General features: G+C 50.4%; 3 protein-coding genes across 5 annotated transcripts in view; 1 reads left to right on the top strand and 2 right to left on the bottom strand.

Annotated features, from left to right (window-relative positions):
* The window catches only part of EYA3 (EYA transcriptional coactivator and phosphatase 3), a 42,494-nt gene extending 29,571 nt beyond the window's left edge, over positions 1-12,923 (top strand). For both annotated transcript variants that reach the window (XM_058819617.1, XM_058819616.1), the window contains 10 exons: positions 493-679; positions 1,845-1,984; positions 2,998-3,081; positions 3,645-3,734; positions 4,184-4,242; positions 5,572-5,729; positions 7,512-7,626; positions 7,962-8,083; positions 8,317-8,417; positions 9,756-12,923. In XM_058819617.1, coding sequence (XP_058675600.1) covers positions 493-679; positions 1,845-1,984; positions 2,998-3,081; positions 3,645-3,734; positions 4,184-4,242; positions 5,572-5,729; positions 7,512-7,626; positions 7,962-8,083; positions 8,317-8,417; positions 9,756-9,836 — 1,137 coding nt within the window. In that variant the 3' untranslated portion in view covers positions 9,837-12,923. The remainder of the gene's footprint in view (positions 1-492; positions 680-1,844; positions 1,985-2,997; positions 3,082-3,644; positions 3,735-4,183; positions 4,243-5,571; positions 5,730-7,511; positions 7,627-7,961; positions 8,084-8,316; positions 8,418-9,755) is intronic.
* Positions 12,924-13,887: 964 nt separating this feature from the next.
* Positions 13,888-17,069, bottom strand: XKR8 (XK related 8). Its single transcript, XM_058819863.1, has 3 exons — positions 16,774-17,069; positions 16,053-16,249; positions 13,888-14,882 (listed from the first exon to the last, which is right to left on the bottom strand). Exons 1-3 carry the CDS (start codon positions 17,067-17,069, stop codon positions 14,137-14,139), a joined length of 1,239 nt encoding a protein of 412 aa, XP_058675846.1. The 3' UTR covers positions 13,888-14,136.
* Positions 17,070-18,388: 1,319 nt separating this feature from the next.
* Positions 18,389-22,333, bottom strand: RPA2 (replication protein A2). Of its 2 annotated transcripts, none has more exons than XM_058819798.1 (9): positions 22,301-22,333; positions 22,080-22,192; positions 21,901-22,002; positions 21,716-21,829; positions 21,132-21,206; positions 20,298-20,411; positions 19,898-20,008; positions 19,719-19,813; positions 18,389-19,002 (listed from the first exon to the last, which is right to left on the bottom strand). In XM_058819798.1, exons 1-9 carry the CDS (start codon positions 22,314-22,316, stop codon positions 18,918-18,920), a joined length of 825 nt encoding a protein of 274 aa, XP_058675781.1. In that variant the 5' UTR covers positions 22,317-22,333; the 3' UTR covers positions 18,389-18,917. The 2 variants fall into 2 exon arrangements, with proteins under 2 accessions (XP_058675781.1, XP_058675782.1); XM_058819799.1 differs by having other exon boundaries at positions 21,716-21,793; positions 22,301-22,317.
* Between the last annotated feature and the right edge of the window lie 38 nt (positions 22,334-22,371).

The following is a 22,371-nucleotide window of genomic DNA, read 5'->3' as shown; positions in this document are numbered from 1 at the left end:
TGACTCCATGTTTCAGAAGGCTGATTTATTATTTTATTATCTATATAATTATATTAAAACTATATAAAATATTATATAAAAATAATATATAATATATATTTAAAATCTATTCAATGCAAGACTATATATATAATTATATTAAAACTGTACTAAAAGAATAGAAGACAGGATTTCGTCAGAAGGCTTGAAAGGAAAGGAATGGAATGATAATAAAATCTTGTGACTGACCGAGCCAGCTGGGCTGTGATTGGCCATTAATTAGAAACAACCACATGAGACCAATCACAGATGCACCTGTTGCATTCCACAGCAGCAGATAACCAATGTTTACATTTAATTTCTGAGGCCTCTCAGCTCCTCAGGAGAAAAGATCCTAAGGTAAGGATTTTTCATAAAATGTGTCTGTGACAGGAATTTCTAATACAGAAGTCAGAGGTTCAGAGTCTTTTCTGAATGAGGTATCCTACCATCACTGACTCTTTTCCCCAACAGGAATATCCTACCTACACCATCCTTGGCCAGAGCCAGTACCAGACCTGCTACCCAAGCTCAGGCTTTGGAGTGGTGCCACCAGCAGACAGCAGCACAGAGAGCCTGGCCCTGGCCACCACCACCACGTTCCCAGAGGAGAAACCAAATGCCCTGGTGCCAGCTGGGGCAGTGCAGAGACCTTCCTCTGGTGAGGCTGGGGCTGTGGAATCCCTCTGCTGAACACTGCAGGGGGCAGGTGTGGGGAAACATCTCCAGAGGGTACCTGCAGCATCCTGCCATGCTGGGCCCAGTGGGACACTTGCCTTCCTTGGCAGAATCTTTCTGAGACCTTTCTGGTGTGGAAAGTATTGTGGTGGGCCAGCCAAACTGAGGTATCAGAAACCTTCTACTGCTGCCATTGCAGGACTCCTAGCACTGCTCTGTGTGCCCCAGGGAGAGGGAGCACTCTGAACACCTGGCTGCAAGAGAGAAAGATGCAGGAGGTGATATCCTCTGTGTCCTCTGTCCCTAGGAATTGTGTTCTTAGCAGTATCAGAACAGGCTCCATCCCATCTCCCTGTCACTTATGGCCATCCTGCTTGGTCATGGTCAAGGCTGTGTCTCCAGGGCCAACATCACTGTTACTCTTTTATATTCAACTTTCTATTAAATAAAATAGACATAGTTGAGTAACAGAGTAGTTTCAGTAGTGGAACTCCAGTAATAGAGTAGTGAAATGACTGCTCTGCTCTGGCTTTGCTCTGCAGGCAGTAGCTGTTGCAATAGCTCAGTTCTAGGGGACTGAATTGAGGAGACAGAGCTGTTTTGAAATGATGGGATGAAGAAATCATGGTTTGTTACAGGGCTTTGCAAGGGTTCCTCAGGGTGAGAGAGATAGACGAGAATCTTGGCTTCATGATCAGAAGGCTGGATTTATTATTTTATTATATATAATACATTAAGACTATACTAAAAGGAGTAGAGAGAAAAGTTCAGAAGCTGCTAAGCTAAGAATAGAAATCAGAATCAATAACAAAGGAGCTCTCTCTGATCTGTCCCACAGAAAGGCTTGTCTTTTAATTGGCCCTTAATTGTACACAAGCAACATGGACCAATCACAGGTGCACCTGTTACATTCCACAGCAGCAGATAAGAATTGTTTACATTTTCTTTTTGGGGCCTCAGCTTCCCAGAAGAGGGAAAATCCTAAAGAAAGGATTTTTATGAAAAAATGTCAGTGACAATGGTTTATGTTCTAGTCAAGGTTCAACTATTACTGCATCCACATAGTAAAGTTACATCTTAGCTTTTGCTGCATTGGTGTTTGTTTTGAGACACAAGGAGATGAGAGCTGTGTGATTTCTTTCTTCCAGGAGATGCATCCACAAGTCCTTTGCTACCAAGAGCAACAGCAAGTAAAGAGTTAGATGAGCAAGCAAGAAAAAACATCCCTGGAAAGAACAGAGGGAAGAGGAAAGCAGATACCTCCTCCTCCCAGGACAGTGAACTGGAGGTAAATAGTCCCCAGCACTGGGGCTGTGGCTTTGCCTGCCTGAGCCATGAGAGCCTCCAGGGCTGAAGATCCTGTACCTAGAGAGTGAGATCCTGTTCCTAGTGATGTGTCCCAGCACTGCCACATCCACCCAGGGAAGGAGCTTGTCTGTCTCCACTTGGAATCTTCCATGCTGCAAATTTCCCCTTCTTCTTCCACAGCAATTTTCCATTTGCCACTACTGAAAAGAATTTGTCTCCTTTGCAGTTCCCTTTCAGTTGTGGTCTCCTGCTGGATGTCCCTTAGTCTCCTCTTGCTGAGAGAAGCCATCCCCCAATTTCCTGTGGGCTGCTGACCATCTCAATAACATTTTGCTGGCAACTCTCATTTCCTCACAGATCCCTGGGACCAGGGATGCAGTCTGGAGTGACCTTCCCAGTGCCAAACAGGTTGAGACATCACCTCCTTTCTGGCACACATGGCACACTCCAGCAGGAAAATCACCTGCTCCACATGGAGAGAGTGCTGCTGGCTTGTCCTGGTGTCCAATTTGCCCTCCAGCTCCTTCAGAACCAGTGTGAGGGGGTTTTCCACCCCACATGTTGTCCCAGCTCTCAAAGTCCCTCTGTACCAAAGCTCTGCCATTCCTCATGGCAGCCCAGTGCCTTATTTATAACGGAGGTTTCTCTGACAAACACCAAGGGCATGCACTGGTGCTCTCCAGATCACAGGAAATACACTTCACCTCAGCAGGACTCTAAAATTCATTAGCACTCTAAGCTTTACTTTCATAACTATAAAAGCAAGAGAAGCTTTTGAAATAGTTTGACCAAACAGCCATAGCCTGAATGTGTGCTTATAAATAAACTGCCCTGCAGTAAACTGAAGAATTGAATGTGTTCAGTCTCTAGGCTTACAATTGTTCATACCTGTTAGAGCATACTGCAGCTAAGCACAAAATTAAAACTTGTTCCTTTATTGCAGTTCAGTGCCTGGAATCTCTCAGCTCTAACCTCCTGTTGCTCTTTCTGCAGAGGGTGTTTCTCTGGGACCTGGATGAGACCATCATCATCTTCCATTCCCTTCTCACAGGGTCCTATGCTCAAAAATATGGCAAGGTAATACTGAATTTTCCATGGAAGAAATATTTCTGTCATACAGAATTAAATGTTAGTCTTTGGAGAAGAAATAGTTTAGGTTTTTTTAAACTCTCTGTGGTGGTACTTTTAAGTTGTTGGCAGTTTGGGGCAGGGAAGGAACTAAATTTGGCTTTATACAGAGCTAGGACATGGACATCACCAACATGTCCCTTCTTACAGTGCAAGTCTGTCAAACTGATTTCATCCTCACTGGGAAAAACTGAGGTCCTTGCACATAGGGGAAAGAAGTGGTTTTTCTCTGCCAAAAAACATTGTAGATTTTTGAATGTTTTGTATGTGCTGACTGTGAAAATCTATCAGTCTCTCCTGTGGGGCACTGAAGTGTTTGGTTTTTTTTGTTTTTTAATTGAGTTGTTTAAACTACTAGGGAAATTGCAGTTAACACCATTAAGGTAGCTGGAATTATGCCAGGTTTGATATACAGTAGAAACTCTGTGCAATTTAACTGATGAGAGATTTATGACAATTCCCTCCTGCCTGTATTCACAGTGCATTTACATTTTCTTTTTGTGTTTTCCCAGGATCCAACTCTAGTGATTGGCTCAGGTCTGTCCATGGAGGAGATGATTTTTGAAGTTGCTGATACTCACTTGTTTTTCAATGACTTGGAGGTACGTGGCAAATGTTTGAAAGGCAGAACTCCACATTACCATGTCAGAATTACACCTCAGTCTGTGAGAGCTCTGTGCTTCAGAGCCTCTTATGTACTTTATATATGTATTCTTACATACTCTTATATATAAAATTATATACTAAAAGTAAGCACAGCCAAATCAGGGGGGCACTCTTAGCTGAGAGGAATTCTGCAGCCTTCCAGTGCCAGGAACTCTCTCAGTTTCTGCTGGGTTTTTGCTTGAACATGTACAAATAAAAAGAGTGAGGTCTGATCCATCCTGGATTTGCATTTCTGGGTGAGCACTTGGCACTGTGGCATGATTTGTTGCTGTTGGGAAGTGTGAAGGGATTGGTTTCTATCCCAGTTTCTTTGATCTGTAAATGTCATTGTGTTTCTGGATTACCACAACATGACTTTATTTTTGGGTTTTTTTGTCTTTGACAGGAGTGTGACCAGGTACACATAGAAGATGTGGCATCTGATGACAATGGCCAGGATCTAAGGTTGTACTGATGAATGCAGGAAATTTATTGCTGATGTACTCAGGTTTTGTGAAGACTTCAAATGCAGATGGGGTTCAGGGATGGAGCTCAGCATTGTGCTAGGAATGAAACCTGGCACAGTGTTTGTTTGCTGGGGGGTATTTCTTTGAAGACCTACAAAGCATTAAGAGTTTTGAAATGATATTGACTTACATTGTCCACTGTTGAATGCTGCTCAGTGCTCAGTGACAAGTGAGGAATGGAGAATCAGCACTTTAGATCTCATGATGACAGCATTAGATTAGTAACCTAATCTAATGGTTACTCTAATTAGATTAGTGGAAAAAGTCCCTGCCTATGGCAGAGGTTTAGAATGAGATGATCTTGAAGATCCAGTCCAACCTGAACCACCCTGTGATTCCATGATCTTGACCTTTGGAAGTCCCCCTGTGGTTTGCATCCCTCTGAGAGCTTATGGTGCTCACTATCAAGCAGGGGGAGGAAGGTTTTTTACTGAGCTGAAGTGGCTCATGAAAAAGTCTGAGAAAGGTCTGTCAGGGAGAGAGAAATACAGGAAAAGTGGTGAAGCAGGACTTGCTTTCTGCAGTTATAAACTGGTGAAGCTCATCTGCTTGTGGAGCTGCAGCTGTGATGGAAGGACATGGATGCTGTGTTTGGAAGATCTGCTGGGGTTATTGCTGCAGGATGGGGAAGGGGTCAGTGGGAAGGATGCTCTGTTATGGCAGAGGAGTGAGCAGCCAAAGAGTAAAGGAAGGTTTTGTAGTGAAGGCTGTGAAAGGAGTTGTATCAGTTGTATCAGCAGATGTAGCTGGGTGTGAGCATTCCCACAGGAGCCAGGCTCTGCTCCCCAGGTGCCCAGCTCCTCTCTGAGCTGTTCTCCAGCTGCTGCCATCAGCAGCCTCACCAGAAATGCCTCAGTGCTTCTGCTGCTGTGGCACACCCAGTGTGGGTGTGAGGGTCCCAAGGATGAGGGAAGAGATGAGAATCTTGACTCCATGTTTCAGAAGGCTGATTTATTATTTTATTATATATATTATATTAAAAGAAAATTATAAACTAAAACTATACTAAAAGAATAGAAGAAAGGAGACATCAGAAAGCTAGAAAAGAATGAATAATAAATGACAAGACACAGCTGGACCATGATTGGTCATCAAGTGTAAACAATCCACAAAGATGCACCTGTTGGTAAGCAAACCACATTCCAAGCAATCAGATCATTATTGTTTCCATTTTGTTTCTGAGGCTTCTCAGGAGAAAAATCCTGGCAAAGGTATTTTTCAGAAAATAATCAATGACACAGCTAACACATCTGCTTTCCTGCAACAGCAACTACAACTTCTCCACGGATGGGTTCAGTGGCTCGGGCAGCACTGCCAACCACAGCTCCTCGGTGGGAGTGCAGGGCGTGGACTGGATGAGGAAATTGGCCTTTCGCTACCGCCGGGTGCGCGAGATCTACAACAAATACAAAACCAACGTGGGAGGTGAGTGGCACTGCACTGAGGGTGTGAGGTGGGGCCAGACTCCACTCTTCATGTGTGACATGAGGAGTAAAGCATTCTCCTGGTGCTAACTGGGATCAAATTCCCATGAGCAGTGTGTCGACGGAAGGAGACCCAGACATCAATTTGATCATCACAGGCCCAATTTTATTGATCAGTACGGCGGGTTAAATACAGTTCATAATGAGCTTCATACATATTGCAAAAGTTGAGCTCATGATTGGTCAGATACATATCAGCATCTACGCCTACTTCTGCATTCCTATGGTTCTACTTTTGATACTTTTCACATATTCTCAGGATATATTCAGGAATATCTCTACTCCCTTTCCTCATGTTGCAGCAAGGTCACTGCTGACCTTTCCTTTCAGCTTGCTGACTTCTGACTTTTCTCCTTCAGCTTAACCAGTGGCATTATTTCAGCGTGGCCTTTCTCAGCTAACCAATTATTAATAATACTCTCCACATTTCTTCAGTGCAGGCTGTGATTTATCATGGAGATAAGGATGGGCATTCAGTGCTTGAGGCAAAGGTTTGGTGCAGATAGTGTCCCTTTGCTAATTGGGTGTGAAAGGCTGCCTGGCACTCTGCTCAGCTGTGGCCTGAATTTACCCTGCTGCTCAGGAGCTCTCATTCATGTCTCCACAAGGTCTCCCTTTGCTCATGCCATTGTGAGGAAATACAGTGGTAACCCCTGGGCTGTCGGGCCCACAGTTTGATATCACTTCTCTACTCTCTCTCCACAAAGTCACTTAAAGCCTTCTAGTTTCACTTCCCTTTCAACTCCAAAGCAGTCGTAATCATGCAAACCACAGTGAGCAAATGGAGATGAATTTTCTGTTTAGTCTGAATCTTGGCATTGCCATCCCCAGAAAAGGAAGGTTGCTCACCTGGTAGGGTGGCTTGGCCTGGTTGGTTGTGGGCTTGGGTACCCTTTGCCTACACAAAAACCTTGATAAATGATTTTTTTTTGGACATATTTTCTAGAAACCTGGTGTTCACAGCTACAGCTTTCAGTCTTAAAAATCTGCCAGGTCTGCAGTTCGGTGTGCTGCAGTTACCTGATTTCTTGTAGTGGGGATCAGATCATGATTTCATATTTTGCTTGTGGGAAACATGGATACAGAGCTTTTCAGGACCTGTGGGAAGCTGCATGATGAAGCAGCTGTCAGTGCAGCCTGCTGTGGGTCCCTCTGTGGCCTCAGTGTAGCAGAAAGATGGAGTGAGGGGGGCTCAAACATCAGGGATGGAGATTGGAGAGATGTGCAGGCTCCCAGAAATAGTCTCCACTTCTGTCTGCTTTTAATTCAAAACTGGAGGCTTGAAGAAAATTATATCTAAAAGCAATTACAAGCATGGGAATAAAATAAGGGGGGTAGTTAAAAAATAAAAGATATATATAAGGGCTTAAAGTGGAAAAGGTCCTTGAAAAGCAGAAAGTCAGAGAGGGAAACTGTAGGATTTCCTTCCCCTGCTCTGTGGCCTTGGACCCCTGCTGCTGCAAGTGCTTTGTACAAGAGAAATGCCTTTGTCTGTGTCCTGAAAAATGCTCTGAAATAATTGCAGATAAGTCAGTTCTGGGCTCATTCGTGTCACTGGGAGCTGGTTTCTTTCATTGCTTTGAGACAGTCCAGCTCCCAGAGGCTTCAGTTGTGTTATTTATTGCAGAGCAGGCAGTTATCTGTTGCAGGCAGTCGTGTTATTTATTGCAGAGCCCTGCCTGTGTCACACTTGCCAGGCAAACACGTGTTCCTCACCTTGCAGGCCTGCTCAGCCCACAGAAGAGGGAAGCTCTGCAGAGACTGAGGACTGACATAGAAGTGCTGACAGATTCCTGGCTGGAAACTGCATTAAAATCCCTGCTGCTCATCCAGTCCAGGTATGGAACCTGCAAGTGCATGTGAGGCTTTCTCAGCCCTTTCTGGCCCTGAGGTGCAGCACTGTGCTGGGCACTGCCCCTGTCTGAGGGCAAGAAGTTCACCTGTGTCTCTGCTGCAACACCTGTAATTAGCAAGGTCCCCACGCTCACCAAATGGTTTTTCTGACAGGAGCCAGGAGCAAACAAGCAAAAATTGCAAAACCTTGTCCTAAAATGCCTCCTGAAAGCAGGACAGCAAAGCACCTGGCACCTGGGGAGCTGATCAGACTGCCTGGAGCAGTCCTGGCACCCCTGCCTGTAGATGTGCTGTTACAAGTGTGTTTTTCTTTTTTCAGAAAAAACTGTGAGAACATCCTGATCACAACCACCCAGCTGATGCCAGCTCTTGCCAAAGTTCTTCTGTACGGATTGGGCGAGGTGTTTCCCATTGAAAATATTTATAGTGCTACAAAAATAGGTAAGGGAGTGTGCCAAGTCTGGCATGGTGCCATCTGCTGAGGGTTAGCTGGGATCTGGACAAGGGGAAATGCCATTTCTGCAGCTGAGGAGCCCCATGTGGCCTCGGGAGCTGAACTGGGTGCTGTCCCTGCCCAGTAAGACCAGAAGTGTTTCTGCACTGGGAGGAAGGGAGCTGTTGAGGCTCTGTTTCTGTGTGCCTGAGGTTCCCTACAGGAGGATTGTCTTTGGCAGGTAAGGAGAGCTGCTTTGAGAGGATTGTGTCACGGTTTGGGAAGAAGGTGACGTACGTGGTGATCGGAGACGGCCGTGACGAGGAGGTGGCAGCCAAGCAGGTGGGTGTGACAGTGTGACTGCAGAGCTGGGGCAGTGCAAAGGGAACTCCTGCCAGGCTTCCCTGCAAGGACTCTCCTCCTAAGCTGAGCTCCTCAGGCCAGGGCAGCCAGGAGCAAAGTTTGCCTTTGATGCAAGAGATCTTTCATTGTGTCATGATGGGCAGTTTTCTGGCTCCTGAGTGTTTAAAGTTTCTCTTTTACTGTTTAGGATTGCATATGACACTGTTCCTGTCAGCAGTGTCTTTGTATAGCATGTTAGATGTAGCATGTTGGACTCAGTGATCTTGTGTGGTGTTGTGAGGTCCCCAGGACGAGGTGAGAGATGAGAATTTGACTGCATGTTCTCAGAAGGCTGATATTCTATTCTATTCTATTCTATTCTATTCTATTCTATTCTATTCTATTCTATTCTATTCTATTCTATTCTATTCTATTCTATTCCATTCCATTCCATTCCATTCCATTCCATTCCATTCCATTCCATTCCATTCCATTCCATTCCATTCCATTCCATTCCATTCCATTCCATTCCATTCCATTCCTATACCAAGGAAAGAGGAGGGATACATCAGAAGGCTTAACTCATGACTGACTCCTCAGAGTCTGACACAGCTGGTGATTGGTCATTAATTAAAAACAATTCACATGGAACCAATCAAAGGTGCACCTGTTGGTAAATGATCTCCAGATCACATTCCCAAGCAATCAGATAATTATTGTTTTCATTCTTTTCTGAGGCCTCTCAGTTTCCCAGGAGAAAATCCTGGGCAAAAAGCATTTTTCAGAAAGTATCATGGTGACAATTTTGGATGTCCCTTCCACCTTTGATGATTCTGTGGTTCTGTATGCTGATCATAGCCTGTGACTGTCAGGATGTTGCAGTTCCTCAGGAGTGTGGAGGAGTCAGGGCTCAGGAACAGCAGCAGATCAGTACAGCACCTGCCATTAGGCTGATCACAAACAAGGAGCAAAGAGATTGATTGGTTTGGACAGGCCTGAATGGGTTGTTCAGTTGTGTTAATTAGTAGTGAGTGCAAAGATGACTGTCAGGACCTTGACTCTGCAGGCTTCACACCTTGTGCCCTGTGCCAGAGCTGTCAGCCCTGCACAGGCATTCCTGGCTGCAGCAGCAGCTCACAGCCAAGGTTTCCATGGTGAGCAGCTGACAGTCAGTGCTGGTGCCTGTCACACACAGCTGTGGCTCCAGATCCAGATGTGCACGTGGCTGAGGTGTGTCCTGAGAGTGGTGAGCTCAGAACCACCACACTGCACAGCCCTGCATGCTTCCACCTCAGCTGGGAATCCCTGCATGAACCTGGCTGTCCTCTCTCTTCACAGCACAACATGCCATTCTGGAGGATCACAAACCACGCTGACCTCGTGTCCCTTCACCAAGCCCTTGAGTTGGACTTCCTGTAAGAAGCTGGAGCAAAGACACAACTGCAGCTCCTGCCAGCCCTCTCCATTCCTGGGGGACAGAAATCTCACATGTTTGGGGACTCACCTTTCAGCTTGATGAAGAAAACATACCTAATGCAAACTGTACAGTGGAATATGACAGCAGGTTGTTCTTGGGAGCACAGGCCCTGCCAAGTGCAAGGTGTCCTGTGAGGAAGCCCTAGACTCAGCAGAGCTAGAGCTTGTGTGCAGAAGGGACTTACAGAGCCAGCTGAATGCCTCTGGCCTCCAGAGGGAGGGGCCATAAAACAGCAGATTTATGTGTAAGAGCCTTCTTCTTTCTATTCAGCTTAGTTGTAGAACCCAAGTAAACGCAAAAATTTATTTTTATAGGAAAACTCTGATGGCAGAGCTTAAACCTCCCTTGTTTTGCAAAGCTGAAGAGCTGTGGGTTTTTTTCATAGGAAATATTAATGAAAATGTCAAAAATACCTCTATTGCTGTAAAATGTGTCCTGTCTCCTTCCCTGGGTGTTCAAAACAGTTAATTTATTACAATGTCCTTATGTTATTTCCTCAGTGTGGGATTACTGGAAAATATAAAGGTAAGGGAATGCTTCTGGAATATGTGGTTCCTTGTAGAGGCAAGTGTTGGTGTTCTGAATTGATCCCAGTGGCTTCTAGTCAGTGTGTGCAGAAGCCATTTTAGCCAGCAGGAGATCACTGGATTTCAGCCTTTGGACTGTAGATCCCACAGATGTTCCCTGCAAAGAAAAATGAAATTGCCTGTGAACATCAGGTACAGCAGACTGGTGCAGACTGCTCAGATGTGAACAGAGTCCTCACCTGGACTAGGAATAATCTAATTCCTAAATCCTCATGAATGTTGCAGAGAAGGCTCTGGCTGTGGTATAACCTTCACCTCCGTGTTCCTGACCCTATTTGTAAGTTCCTTTGAGTAGAATCAGATTCAATTTTCTTATATTCTTTGCATTAGCCTAACTACATAGTGACAAACAAAATGCCTTGTTAAGAGGGACTTAATTTTCTAAGACACTGTGACTTGGCAGCATGGAGCACTTGGGAGGGATGGTGATGGTGATGCTGATTTTTCTGCAGCTGTCCAAGAGCAGAGGCTGGAGTCAGTGACCTGGAGCTGCCCTGGGCAGGAACAGCCAGCAAGGGCTGGGCTGGTTTTGTGCCAGCTCAGGCTGTGTTTGGGGGTCTCCCCCATCTACTCTGATGGCACCAGATCAGCCCTGAGGACAGGAGTGTGCTGTGCCCCAGAATCTGCTGCTGCTGCTCCTGCAGAGCCAGACCTGACCCCTCCAGATCGTGGTCATCAGTCATTGGGAGACTGGGCTGGAGGTCTGTCACTGCAGGAGGACACTGACCCATCTGCTGTGCCCACACAGGCAGGGTGTGTTTGCTGCATTCCTTTCATGGCTTTAATTACCGAGGGTTAATTTCCATCAGTGCAGAGGGAGCTGCTGGGCCAGCTCTGCACAGACTCTGCTGTGCCCTGGGGGCATCCTGGGCCAGCTCCAGTGCCCACGGGGCAGAAGGTGCCTGGAGCCAGGGTTTGGATACCTCGTGCTCAGGAACTGGACCTGGGAGGTTTATTTCACATGGAACCAGCTCCACTTTCCCTTTGGGTTTGTTTTTTGGGTTTTTTAGATTAATTAAATTGGAATCAAAGGCGATTCTCTTTCTCCAGGGTGGTCACTGGAGTCAGGAGCGATCTGTTTTCTGTTCAGCTCCTTGCCAGGTGGATACAGGGTGTGTGTATTTCCCCAGGAGCTCTGCAGCAGGAACATGCTGTCTGTGTGGGAGCTGCTCATCCATGAGGAAAATCTGAGGGATCTGCTCTGGGTGTCACTGGGCAGCTCAGCAGAGGGGGCTGGGCTGCCCAGGGGGCAAACAGGCTGTGCTGGGAGTGCTCAGCAGTTTGGGAAGGGGAGCAGCACCCAGGGGTGTTCTCTGTCTGCACCAAGTGGAGAGCCAAGGTGTGTTTGCACCTGTTCAAGGCAGCTGAGGCAGCTCCAGTTCCTCTGGGGTCCCTGTGAAGTGCCAGAGCTGTGCTGAGGAGCAGCTTCATTGCTGCCAGGGCTGGGAATGTCACCAGAGGATCAGGACTCAGTCACAGAAGGGTCTGTGCTGATGCTGAACATCCCTCAGCCCATCCAAAGGTCTCCTGTAAGCAGGTTGGGGAGCTGTCCCAGCCTGTGCAGCAGCCTGTTGGGAGCATATCTCATACTCCAGCTGGCTGAATTTGGGATTAAAACCTGTGCCTTAACCTCCCACCACCAGCACAGCCGAGCAGCCCATGAGCTTTGCTGCCATGGGAAGCAGAGCTGTGCTGGAGAGGGGCTGGGTTTGCCCAGGCACTGGCAGCAGGTGCTGCACCTGCAGGCCTGAGCTGCCTGGCAGCTGGCTGTGCTTTGTGTTTGTTTACTTCAAATGTTTTAAGGAAATTTTAAGATGTTGCTAAAATTTTAGCTGAGTGTGGAACTCGCAGCCACTGACATTTCATACTGGTATTTATATGATGTTTCCTTGAATGTATGTAAAGTACTTTTATAACAGGAGGTTGATGGTACATTTCTGTGTTTGTTAATAAAGGGGTGACCTGGCTATTTTATTTTTTCCTCTACTGGCTGAATTTAATCCTTTTCCTGTCTCTTTTGAGGCAAGAACAGCATCTCTGTCCAAGCATTGATTTTCTCCTGTCTCTGTCACCAGTTCAGCTACAGTCAGGTCGGGGGTAATGGGAGAGCAAACCTGAACACCTGAAGGACAGTGAGCCTGCAGGCTCAGAGCACCTGAGCTCACCTGGGTGCTGCTGGCTTCCCCTTCAGCTTCAACACAGCCACAGAGGCTTTAAAAACCACCTCATCCACTAATATTTGTTGCCTCCAAGAGCCCTTGGGGAGATGTCTGTGCTGGCCCTGGTGGGAAGCAGTAGGACCCTGGAGCCCACAGCACCTCTGTTGCTCTGCTGTGAGGGTGAGCTCAGGTGCTGCTGCCTGTGGGGCCTTTGCCTGTTCATGGTCTGTGATGGGAACTGTCCTGTGAACTGGAAAAATAAATAAAGTCTTTATTTTCTATAGTCAGTGCTTCAGCCTGTTCTCTGCCCCTGTGACAGCTCAAACCAGGTCTGGCAGCACCAGGAGCACTCAGGGTGCCACAGGCCACAGTGCAGCCACCAGAGCCCCCATGATCCTGGGGAGTGCTGGGGAGCCAGTGGGGCAGGACGTGCTCCTGGGCCCTGCTGAGGTGTTTTCCTGCACAAAACATTCCCTTCCCATTTTCATTTGCACAAGGCAACGCCCCTCTCCCACCCTGTGCTGCTGGCCTTGGGCAGGCTGAGCTGCTCACAGGAGCAGCTGTGAAACAGCTGTGAGCAGATGCCTTCAGCTGCTCCTCCAGCTGCATCCAGATGCCTTCCCTGGTATGGAGTTTCCTCCTGGGAGGGATGTGATGGAGATGGGGGAAGGAGCCAAAGGTGCTGTGGGCAGGCAGGATGTGCCCCAGCTGCCAGCTGGGCAACAGCAAAGGGCAGGGGCTGCTCTGGGTTTGGGCACTGAGCTGGGTGGAGGCAGCCCCAGCTGGGGAGTGCTGGGTGTCTGTGCCCAGGAGCTGGCACACACTGAGCCCACTGCTGAGCACACTGACCACACCAACAGCCACCAATGGCTGAGCAATGCTGTGGCCTTGGGAGCCCTGCCCAGGCTGTGGTGGTGGGAACGGCAGCCAGGGCAGCATGAGGTGTCCAAGCTCTGAGCCACCCTGCAGCCACTCCTCCCAGCACAGCCCTCCTTCCCCATCCCTCCCTGAGCACACTGATAACAGGTGAGCTTTGACCTTAAAGCCTAAAATAACACAAGGAGGAAAAGCCTGGCTGGAAACAGAAAGGTCAGATAGCCACAACCATGGAAGAAACAGATGCTCCCTGCCCCACCACCCATATCCCAGCACAGCACTGGCAGGAGCAGGCATAGGAGAGGCACAGAGAAAATAAACCAGTGCTCTTGTTTTCATTTTTCTTTTTTTTTTTGAAAAAGCTACAAATAAATAACAAGAAAACTAGACAGAGCAGTGCAGCCAGATGCTACAATGTGCTGAACCCCCACACTGTGGCTTTCCCCGAGGGTACAGCCATGGGAGCCATGCTGAGTGCCATGGGACTCACTGGGTGTTTGCACACCACCCCTGGTCTCTGCCAGCTCCCTCCAGCTGTCCAAAACAACAGCCTGGGGGCACAACCAGGGGCACACCAACATGTCCACCTCCCCCCTCATGTCCCTTTAGAGGAGCTGCCCTCACACAGTAGACTCCACAGCAGCATCTCCATTCAGGAAGTGCTGCTGTTCTGGCTGGGACAAGGAGAAGTGGCTCTGGGCCAGCCACTGCATCCGCCTGTTGACCAGGTCTGGTTCCAAAAACGAGCGAAACTCCACCCCATCACCCCCTCCATTGGCATCCACCTCATCGTATCTGCCCTCCCGCCGCACCCGCACGTTGGGGTGCAGCCACTTGTAGTAGGTGACCCTGAGCCCCAGCCCCAGCAGGTAGCAGGGCAGGGCTGCAGACACCACGGGGATGAGGTATGAGTGCTCCTCCTCCTCCTCAGGAGCCCGGCCCCAGAGCCAGGCCAGGCCCAGCAGGGTGCTGTCCACCAGCATGAAGCCGTGGTAGATGATGCTGCGGTGCAGCGTCCTGCCCTGCGCCACGTTGAACCAGCTGAAGTAGAGGATCACGGCCACCATGGCCCGGTAAAGCTGCTCAGAGCCCGGTGACTCCATGAAGTCTGTGCCCTGCAGGCTGACCCACAGGAACATGGCCAGCCACAGCAGGGAGAAGTGCACAGCCATGCCGTAGGGCCAGAGCAGGGCGAAGAGCGCCAGCGCCAGGATGCGGGGGCAGATGAGGAAGAGGTTCCAGAGGAAGTAAACGATGGAGGAGCTCCGGCTCAGCTCGTACTTGTCCTGCAGGAAGGAGCGCAGGGACTGGTGGTAATCCAGCAGAGACCAGGACACACACAGGAACGCCGTGACCATCCCCAGGCCTGTGAACACACAGGCGAAAATGTCACAGATACATTTTCTGAAAAATCCTTTGCTAGGATTTTTTCTCCTGAGAAGCTGAGAGACTTCAGAAACTAAATGTAAATAATAATTATGTACTGCTGTGAAATCAACAGGGGCATCTTTGATTGGTCTCATGTGGCTGTTTTTAATTAATGGCCAATCACAGTCAGCTGTCTTGGACTCTCTGGTCAGTCACAAGATCCTTCCCTTCCCTTCCCTTCCCTTCCCTTCCCTTCCCTTCCCTTCCCTTCCCTTCCCTTCCCTTCCCTTCCCTTCCCTTCCCACCTTCTGATGAAATCCTTTCTTCCATTCTTTTAGTACAGTTTTAGTATACCCTTTTCTTTTAATATAATATATATGCTAAAATAATAAATCAGCCTTCTGCAACATGGAGTCAAGATTCTCATCCCTCCCTCGTCCTGGGACCCCTGTGAACATCACCACAGTGAAAATGCTGAGGGGGGACCAAGGGGTGGCCCAGCTCAAGGGAGGAGGCTCAAACCTCTTCTCCCTGCCCACCACTGCTAAAATGAGTTTTCCCCCAGCTCATAAAGCAGCTGCTGCCAAGGTCAGAGCATCAGCACCTGCATCTGTCCCCTGGCATTCTGCTCTCCCTGAGGACAAGGACACTGGTGCCTGGCCTTGCTCAGAAGATGAGGAAGAAATGCTGGGATTGAACAGCTCTTCAGAGCCCATCTGACAGGCATGGAAGCCTTCAGCCCACACAGGCAGGTGAGTGCTGGCTCTCCCGTTGGGCTCCCCATTTCCCTGCAGTGACACCTGCTCCCCACCCTGGGAAGGGCACCACAGCCCCTGCTCAGTGTGTGCTTCACCCCTACCAACATCAGCACCTCCCTACTCCCCAGAATGTGCCTGATTCCTCACCTGACCCTCAGCCTCTCCTGGGGCAGATAAGAGAATGACCACAGTGGTCCCACAGCTTAAAACCCCCACCCCAAGCCCAGCATGGTTCATTGGGGCATGTGAGTGTAGGACAGGGGTCTACCCTATAGTGTGACACGTCAAAGGAAGGAGTGACACAGCAGCAGAATGACTCTGCAGCTGTTTTGCTGGGTCCTCCAGCCCTTGGACAAGCCTCTCTGATCCGCCAGACCCAAGCCTGTACCCCCTTGGCCCCAGTCCCTCACCTTGGGAGATCTCAGCCTTGTTGGTCCGCAGGACAATGTAGAGGAGCAGGGTGAGCTGCGGCGTGTTCTCCAGGAAGGTCTCGAAGAGACGCAGCATGCTGATGTCGTGCGAGATGAAGGCTAGGTGTCTCTGCTCATCCTCCTCCTCTGCCCTGGCCCAGCACACCCTCCAGCCCACCTTCAGAGCATAGAGGCACCTGTGGGGACCAGTCTGTGGTGAGGGGCACGCAGGGCACACCTTGGTCCCCACGCTGCCCTGAATTTGCTCAGCAAACTCCTGACAGGGCAAAAAAACCCTGACAGGGCCACAAACCCACTGATTTGTGTCCAAACCCCTCCTTCCCCCTGCCCAAATCACACACCACAGCAGTCACACGATGCAAGTGTGAAAAAAAGATGATCGATCTCCTTGGATTATTCCCTATCCCGGCTCGGCCTCGCTGCTCCCCTCAAGTGCCGAGGCCGTGACGAGGTTTCGGGGCGCTGCTCCGTTTGTCCGGAGGGCAGCGGTACCAGCCCCGGGACACAGAGCAGAGCCCGAGGGAAACTTCCCTCGCTCCACCGACACTCCTCATCCGGCTCCGGCCCGGGCTCAGTGCTGGAGCCTGCTGGCCCTGCCGACAGCCGAGGCTCCGCTCACCCCCATCCCCGGCTGCCGGGAGGGGCCGGGGCGGAGCGGAGTCCGGCGGCGGGCGGGAAACTCGGTGCGGGGCTGCCGTACCTGAAGAAGAAGCCGAGCTGTAGGAGGTGCAGGGCGGCGAGCAGCAGCACGGGCACGGCGGGGCGCAGGGCGGGCGGGTCGGAGCGCAGCCAGAGCCAGCTGCAGGCCTGGGCGGCGGCTGAGGCGGCGGCGAGCAGCGCCAGCGACAGCGCGGCCCAGCCGGGGTGGCCGTGCCGCGCGTACTGCGCCGCCACCCAGCCGTCCATGAACACGTCCAGGGTGGCCGCCGCCGTGCCCGCCGCCGCCAGCGCCAACTGCAGCGGCCCGAAGCGCGGCGGGGCTGTTCGGGGAGACATCGGGGTCCCGCAGCCCGGCCCGGAACCGGCGGTGGCGGCGCCGGCACGGGCCGGACTCACCCCGGGACGGGGCCCGCCCCGGGCTGTGGGACCGCCCTGGGCTGCGGGACCGCCCCGGATCGGCAGCTCTACCCCGGGCTGTGTGACCGCCCCGGACAGCTCCACCCGGGCTGTGAACGCCCTGAGCTGTGTGTCCGTCCCGGGCTGTGGGACCGACAGCTCCACCTCAGGCTGTGGGACCGCCCCGGATCGGCAGCTCTGCCCCGGGCTGTGGAACCGCCCCAGATCGGCAGCCCCGGGCCGTGGGACCGCCCCGGGCAGCTCCGCCCCGGGCCGTGGGACGGCCTCGGGGTGTGGGACCGGCAGCCCCACTCTGGGCTGTGACCGTGGCGGGCAGATCCTCCCGGTCCGTGTATCCGCCCCGGACCGGCAGCCCCGGGCCGTGTCCCCCCCGGGCAGCCCCACCTCGGGCCGTGTGTCCGCCCCGGGTTGTGTGACCGCCCCAGCTCCGTTCCCGCCGCCGTAGCAGTCCTGTCCCCAGCCCTTTATCCAATTGCACAACTGCTCTCCTGATAAGCAATTCCATTCATCTTCACTTCCAAAATCCCTCAGGGATTTTCTTCCTAACCAGCACACCTCCTACAAAAAGGAAATTACACTACTTTTGGCTTCTATGTATGCTGAATGCCGTAGCCAAAGGTTCACCTGTTACACACCTGCTGCATGATTCAGCCACAGAGGTGCACCACGGGCTGCAGCTGGGCCACTGAACCCAAGCAGGATATTGGGATTGGCAGCAGCAAGAACTCCTGGCAGAATAGAGCAGAGCCCCTGGGTCTCCCTGCCAGCCCCATGGATGTGGCCTCAAGAAACTGCCTTTGCCAGTCCCTTTGTGAGACCTAGGCAACAGAAACTCTGCCCTATCCTTGGAGCTCCTGAACACCCAAAGCTCACCAGACTGTGAGCCCTCTGAACTGTGCCCTATGTGCACACACTGCTGTTCCAGCAGGCTCCATGTCCCTGGGCATTTATCAAGCTGCAGTAAAAGGACAGGTCAGCACTGCACTGCAGAGCAGAGCAGCTCTTCTGGTGGCAGAAATGGTTCTGGCCCTCTTTGAAACACTGATACGTGTTGTCTTCTACAATTATTTAATTTCTCACTGGCCAGACATTCACTTCAGTTTGAACCTTCAAAAGTAAAAAGCTAAGGAAAAAATAACAATTGTTAAACTGAAAATATGAGCTGTGCTTTTATCCCCAGGTTTTGTCAAGCAGTTTTCTTCTTCAAGGCAGAGAAGCCTCTAGAGTCACAAACAATGCAAGGTGCCCCAAGTTAACATTTTATTGGAAAAGTTCAAAAGCTCTAGTTAACAAGATCAGCTCTAGTACAAATATAGACTTAAATGCACAAACTAAAAAATAAAAATATCTTCTCATGATTGCTGTACATCAGTGGAAGATTACTCTTGGCTACCCACTTTGTGAAGAAAATGGAATGGAAGCTGAGTTAGGAGAAACAGCTCTAGAAATAAAAGACAAATAATAAAGAGGCTCTTCTTTCTACCAGGCACTCTCTAAGGAGCCAAAACAAAGTGAAAGCTCTGAAGCTTTGAGTTCAGTTTTCCCATGTCTGTTTATACTTTCAGTCACATGGTCACAGCATAGAATCAGGTCCAATTACCACAATCACAGACGTCCTGCTCATCCTTGAATTCCAAGGAGCTGGCATTCACCCATAACCAGGACTTGCCACAAAGAGCAAAGCTCACCTTCATGTAACAGAGCTCAGCAAGGGATCTTGAAATATGGACAAACATTTGCTTGGAACTAAAGGCAGAGGAAGGAACTTTACTCAGCATCTGTTGACTTGTAGTGATCATCATCCACCGTGGAGTAGATGTGTCCCTCGCTGCTGAGGAACTCCACAGCTTGCCTTGAAGAAAAACCCCACACCTAGTAACTAATTTGCAATTAGTTAGCAAAGGGAGGTAAGTCACCACCTTTCTGATTTCCAGAATTCCCATTTACAGACCCCATCCCCACAGTTCCCTCCTGGCAGCTGCCCAGGGAAGCTCTTGGTGTCTCTGTCCTGTGGGCAGTGTAAGTGACACAAGAAGTTTCTCCAAAGCTATGGCAATGTGCTCCCCCTGAAGCTCAGACTCTGCTTGAGTCACCACTCTGCTCTTCCTAAGCAGTACCAACCAGAAGGGTAATGAACAGGGGCACTGTTCTGTCCCCTGCTCCAGAGGGGACAGAACACACAAAGGTCATAGAAGGTAATGACAACTTTTGGAAGTCTCAAGAAGATGTTATAAGAGACAGTGAAGTAGAATAGAACAAACTGTTCCTAGATTTTTATCAGTGTTCAAAGAGCAAGGTAGACTTTGAACAGGAGAAATGCTACTGAGGGACTGCAATACATTGCCATTGAACTGATAAACAGCTTGTTTTGAAAACAAGGAGCAAAGCAACTGGTAACAGCTCACTCAGGACAGTGAATCTTTCAAAAGCTCTGGCTCCTGTGCTGCTGGGATCACCTGAATTACCCACCCTGACTCACAGGTGAGTGTCAGGGCTTGTCCACTGTTCTCTCTGCCTCTGGAAGGACTGCCTGGATTCCCACAGCATCCTTCATTTCTACACACTTACTTGATGGTTGACATACTCAAACCGTGGAGCTGGAGCTTCAAGTCTTGCAGACTCATCCCCTCTGGGACATGGCAGCTTTTGATCAAGTTCAGCACCTGGATGAGCAAGAAGCACAGCAGCTCACATCAGAGGAGCTCTGGTGGCAGTGCTGTGCTCCCAGAGGAGCTGCTGGCACCCACCTGGCTCTGGTGTGCTGTGAGCCCGTTCACTGGCAGGCTGCCACCTCCTCCATAGCCCCCCATGTCACTGATGCCAGCGGAGGAAAACGACTGTGGCACTCTTGATGCTGACTGGAATTAGGAGAATAAAAGTGCTGTGGTTAGCCAGGCTGCCCAAGCCTGCAGAGTTAAAGACTCACTGTTATTTCTAAGCCAGTAAGTAAAAATAGCTTCTTATGGAAGCAGATTGCAATACAATCTCTCTCCAAGGAAGCCAGGACTCCCGTTACACCTTCAGTGTTGCCCAGCTTTAAACTCTCCAGCCCCACAATGAGGGAATTTTCCCAGTGAAAGGTCCCTCTTTGGGAGATCACCACTCACCCAGGAAGGGCCATGATGGAATCAGGGTCTTTGTACATACCATGAGATTTTTTCTGAGGATCATGTGTGCATTGACAATTTCCAGTATGTGTGTGGTGAACTCATTCATATTTTCCAGAGGCATGATCTTAAATGCTACCAAGCTCTTCTTATTCTTTCAGAGGAAAAAAAAAAACCACAAACAAACACAAAACAAAGGAAGCAATTTACAGCACAAGAACATGAAGATGCCTAACAGGCAACCCAGCCATTTCCTCCAGGAGTGTGGGACAGCAGTGGGGAGAGAACTTCTGTGCATGCAGCTCATCCTAAACCTTCTGAGCTACATCTTGTGCCGCTTTTGGCTGGGGTACAGTAGCACGGGCTGGTTTTTAGTCATTGCTCACCAACCCTTGCACAGGGCCAAGGGCTTTCCTGCTCCTCACACAGCTCCACCAGTATTAAACTGGGAGGGACAAGGAGCTGTGAGGGGAAACAGCTGGGACTCCCATGCCCCACAGGAGAACCCACACCAGCCAGTGTCATCATGCTCAGTTACAAAACTGATCAAAGAAGGAGGAAGAGGCACACCTGCTTGCCCATGGGAAGTGTGGAATGAATTCCTTGTTTTGCTTTACTTATTAAACTGCTTTTATCTGAACTCATTTCTCACTTTGACCCTCCTGATTCCCCCCATCCCACTGGGAGCAAGCAAGCCATGGGGAGGGATGTGATTCTGAAAGACAATGGAGACAGAATCACTCCTCTAACCAGCTGGGGATTAACTGCACCTTGCCTTAATGCACATACACCATTATTTGAGTATTTACACCACATGTGCTACGGGAAGTGCTAAGAGTCCTGCAAGACTCACACACGGGTACCATTACCTTACCTGGAAGGACCGAAGGTGACCAGCTACTTTGACATAAGTTCCTGGAGGCACCACAACATTCTCACCTCCTGCCTCCTAACAGAGAGGGAACAACAGGTTTGCTGTTTCCTGTTTCCATTTCTCAATTGTCACAATAAGCAGCTTAGCAAAGCAGGCTCATCTCAAGCAAGGACAAACAATGTGCATTCCTACGTCACGCTAAACTTGCAGTAAATCAGCTGAACTTCCTGAGTGATTACCCTCCCAAAACTGTTCAGCTGAACTCAGCTACACTAAACAGGCAGACAGTCATATACACCACCAGGGACCTCTGCTACAGCAGCATCTCCTTTGGATTTCAGGGACATGTTATCCCTGAAATACCTTCCAGAAAAGCCACACCTTCTATACTCAAAAAGCTTCGTGAGAAGTAGGGAGTTGAGAATTGAGTTGATCAATGATCCTTACAGGTTCCTTCCAGTCCAGACACTGTATAATTCCCCACCCACTTTCCCCAAAGTGGGGAGAAAAAGAAAAAGCTTTTCTCCCCCCACTGCTCCCCAAAGCTGCTAAAGAAGCCTGCTGATAGCAAATCCAACGCTTACATCAGTATCAACCCACTGCCTGACGTCCATGGGGGCTGCTGTCATGTCGTCCACCTTGTAGAGGATGTTGGTGGGCGCCTTCTCGGCGTGCCGCACGATGCCCACCAGGGTGACCTGCGGCGGAGGGGGAAGGGTCACACTCGGGCCGGTGCCGGTGGGCCCCGCGGGGCCGTTCCGGTGCTCACCTGCGAGATCTCCACGTCGCAGATTCGGAAGGTCTCGTCCACCTGCTCGGCCGCCAGCAGCTGCGACACGGTGCAGGGCACGATGTTCTGCGAGCGGCTCCGCTGCGAGGGCCGGAGGGGCCGTCAGAGCCGGATCAGGCCCGGCCCCAGGCCCGACCCGCGGCCCCCGCCCGCCCTACCTGCTTCTTCTCCGCCTGGCCGCCGGCGGGCGACCCGAACCCGCCCGGGGACTGCGTGTATCCGCCCGGGAGCCCCGCGCCGCCCATGCTGCCGTACCCGCCATCGAAGTTCCCTAAGGGGGGAGAGAGAAGGACCGTGACGCGGTGGCGGGGACACAGCCCCCGTCCCCAGCGCTGCCGCCATCACGGGGAGCGGCCCCGCGGCCCCCGGCCCCGCGCACCGTGCCCGCTCCACATGGCGCCGCTCCGGGACTGCCGCCGCCACCCGCGCGCCGGCCCGCGCGCTGCTGCC

The sequence above is a fragment of the Ammospiza caudacuta genome, chromosome 25 (assembly GCF_027887145.1).
Source record: "Ammospiza caudacuta isolate bAmmCau1 chromosome 25, bAmmCau1.pri, whole genome shotgun sequence".
Taxonomy (NCBI): domain Eukaryota; kingdom Metazoa; phylum Chordata; class Aves; order Passeriformes; family Passerellidae; genus Ammospiza; species Ammospiza caudacuta.
This window is presented reverse-complemented; position numbering and strand designations above follow the sequence as displayed.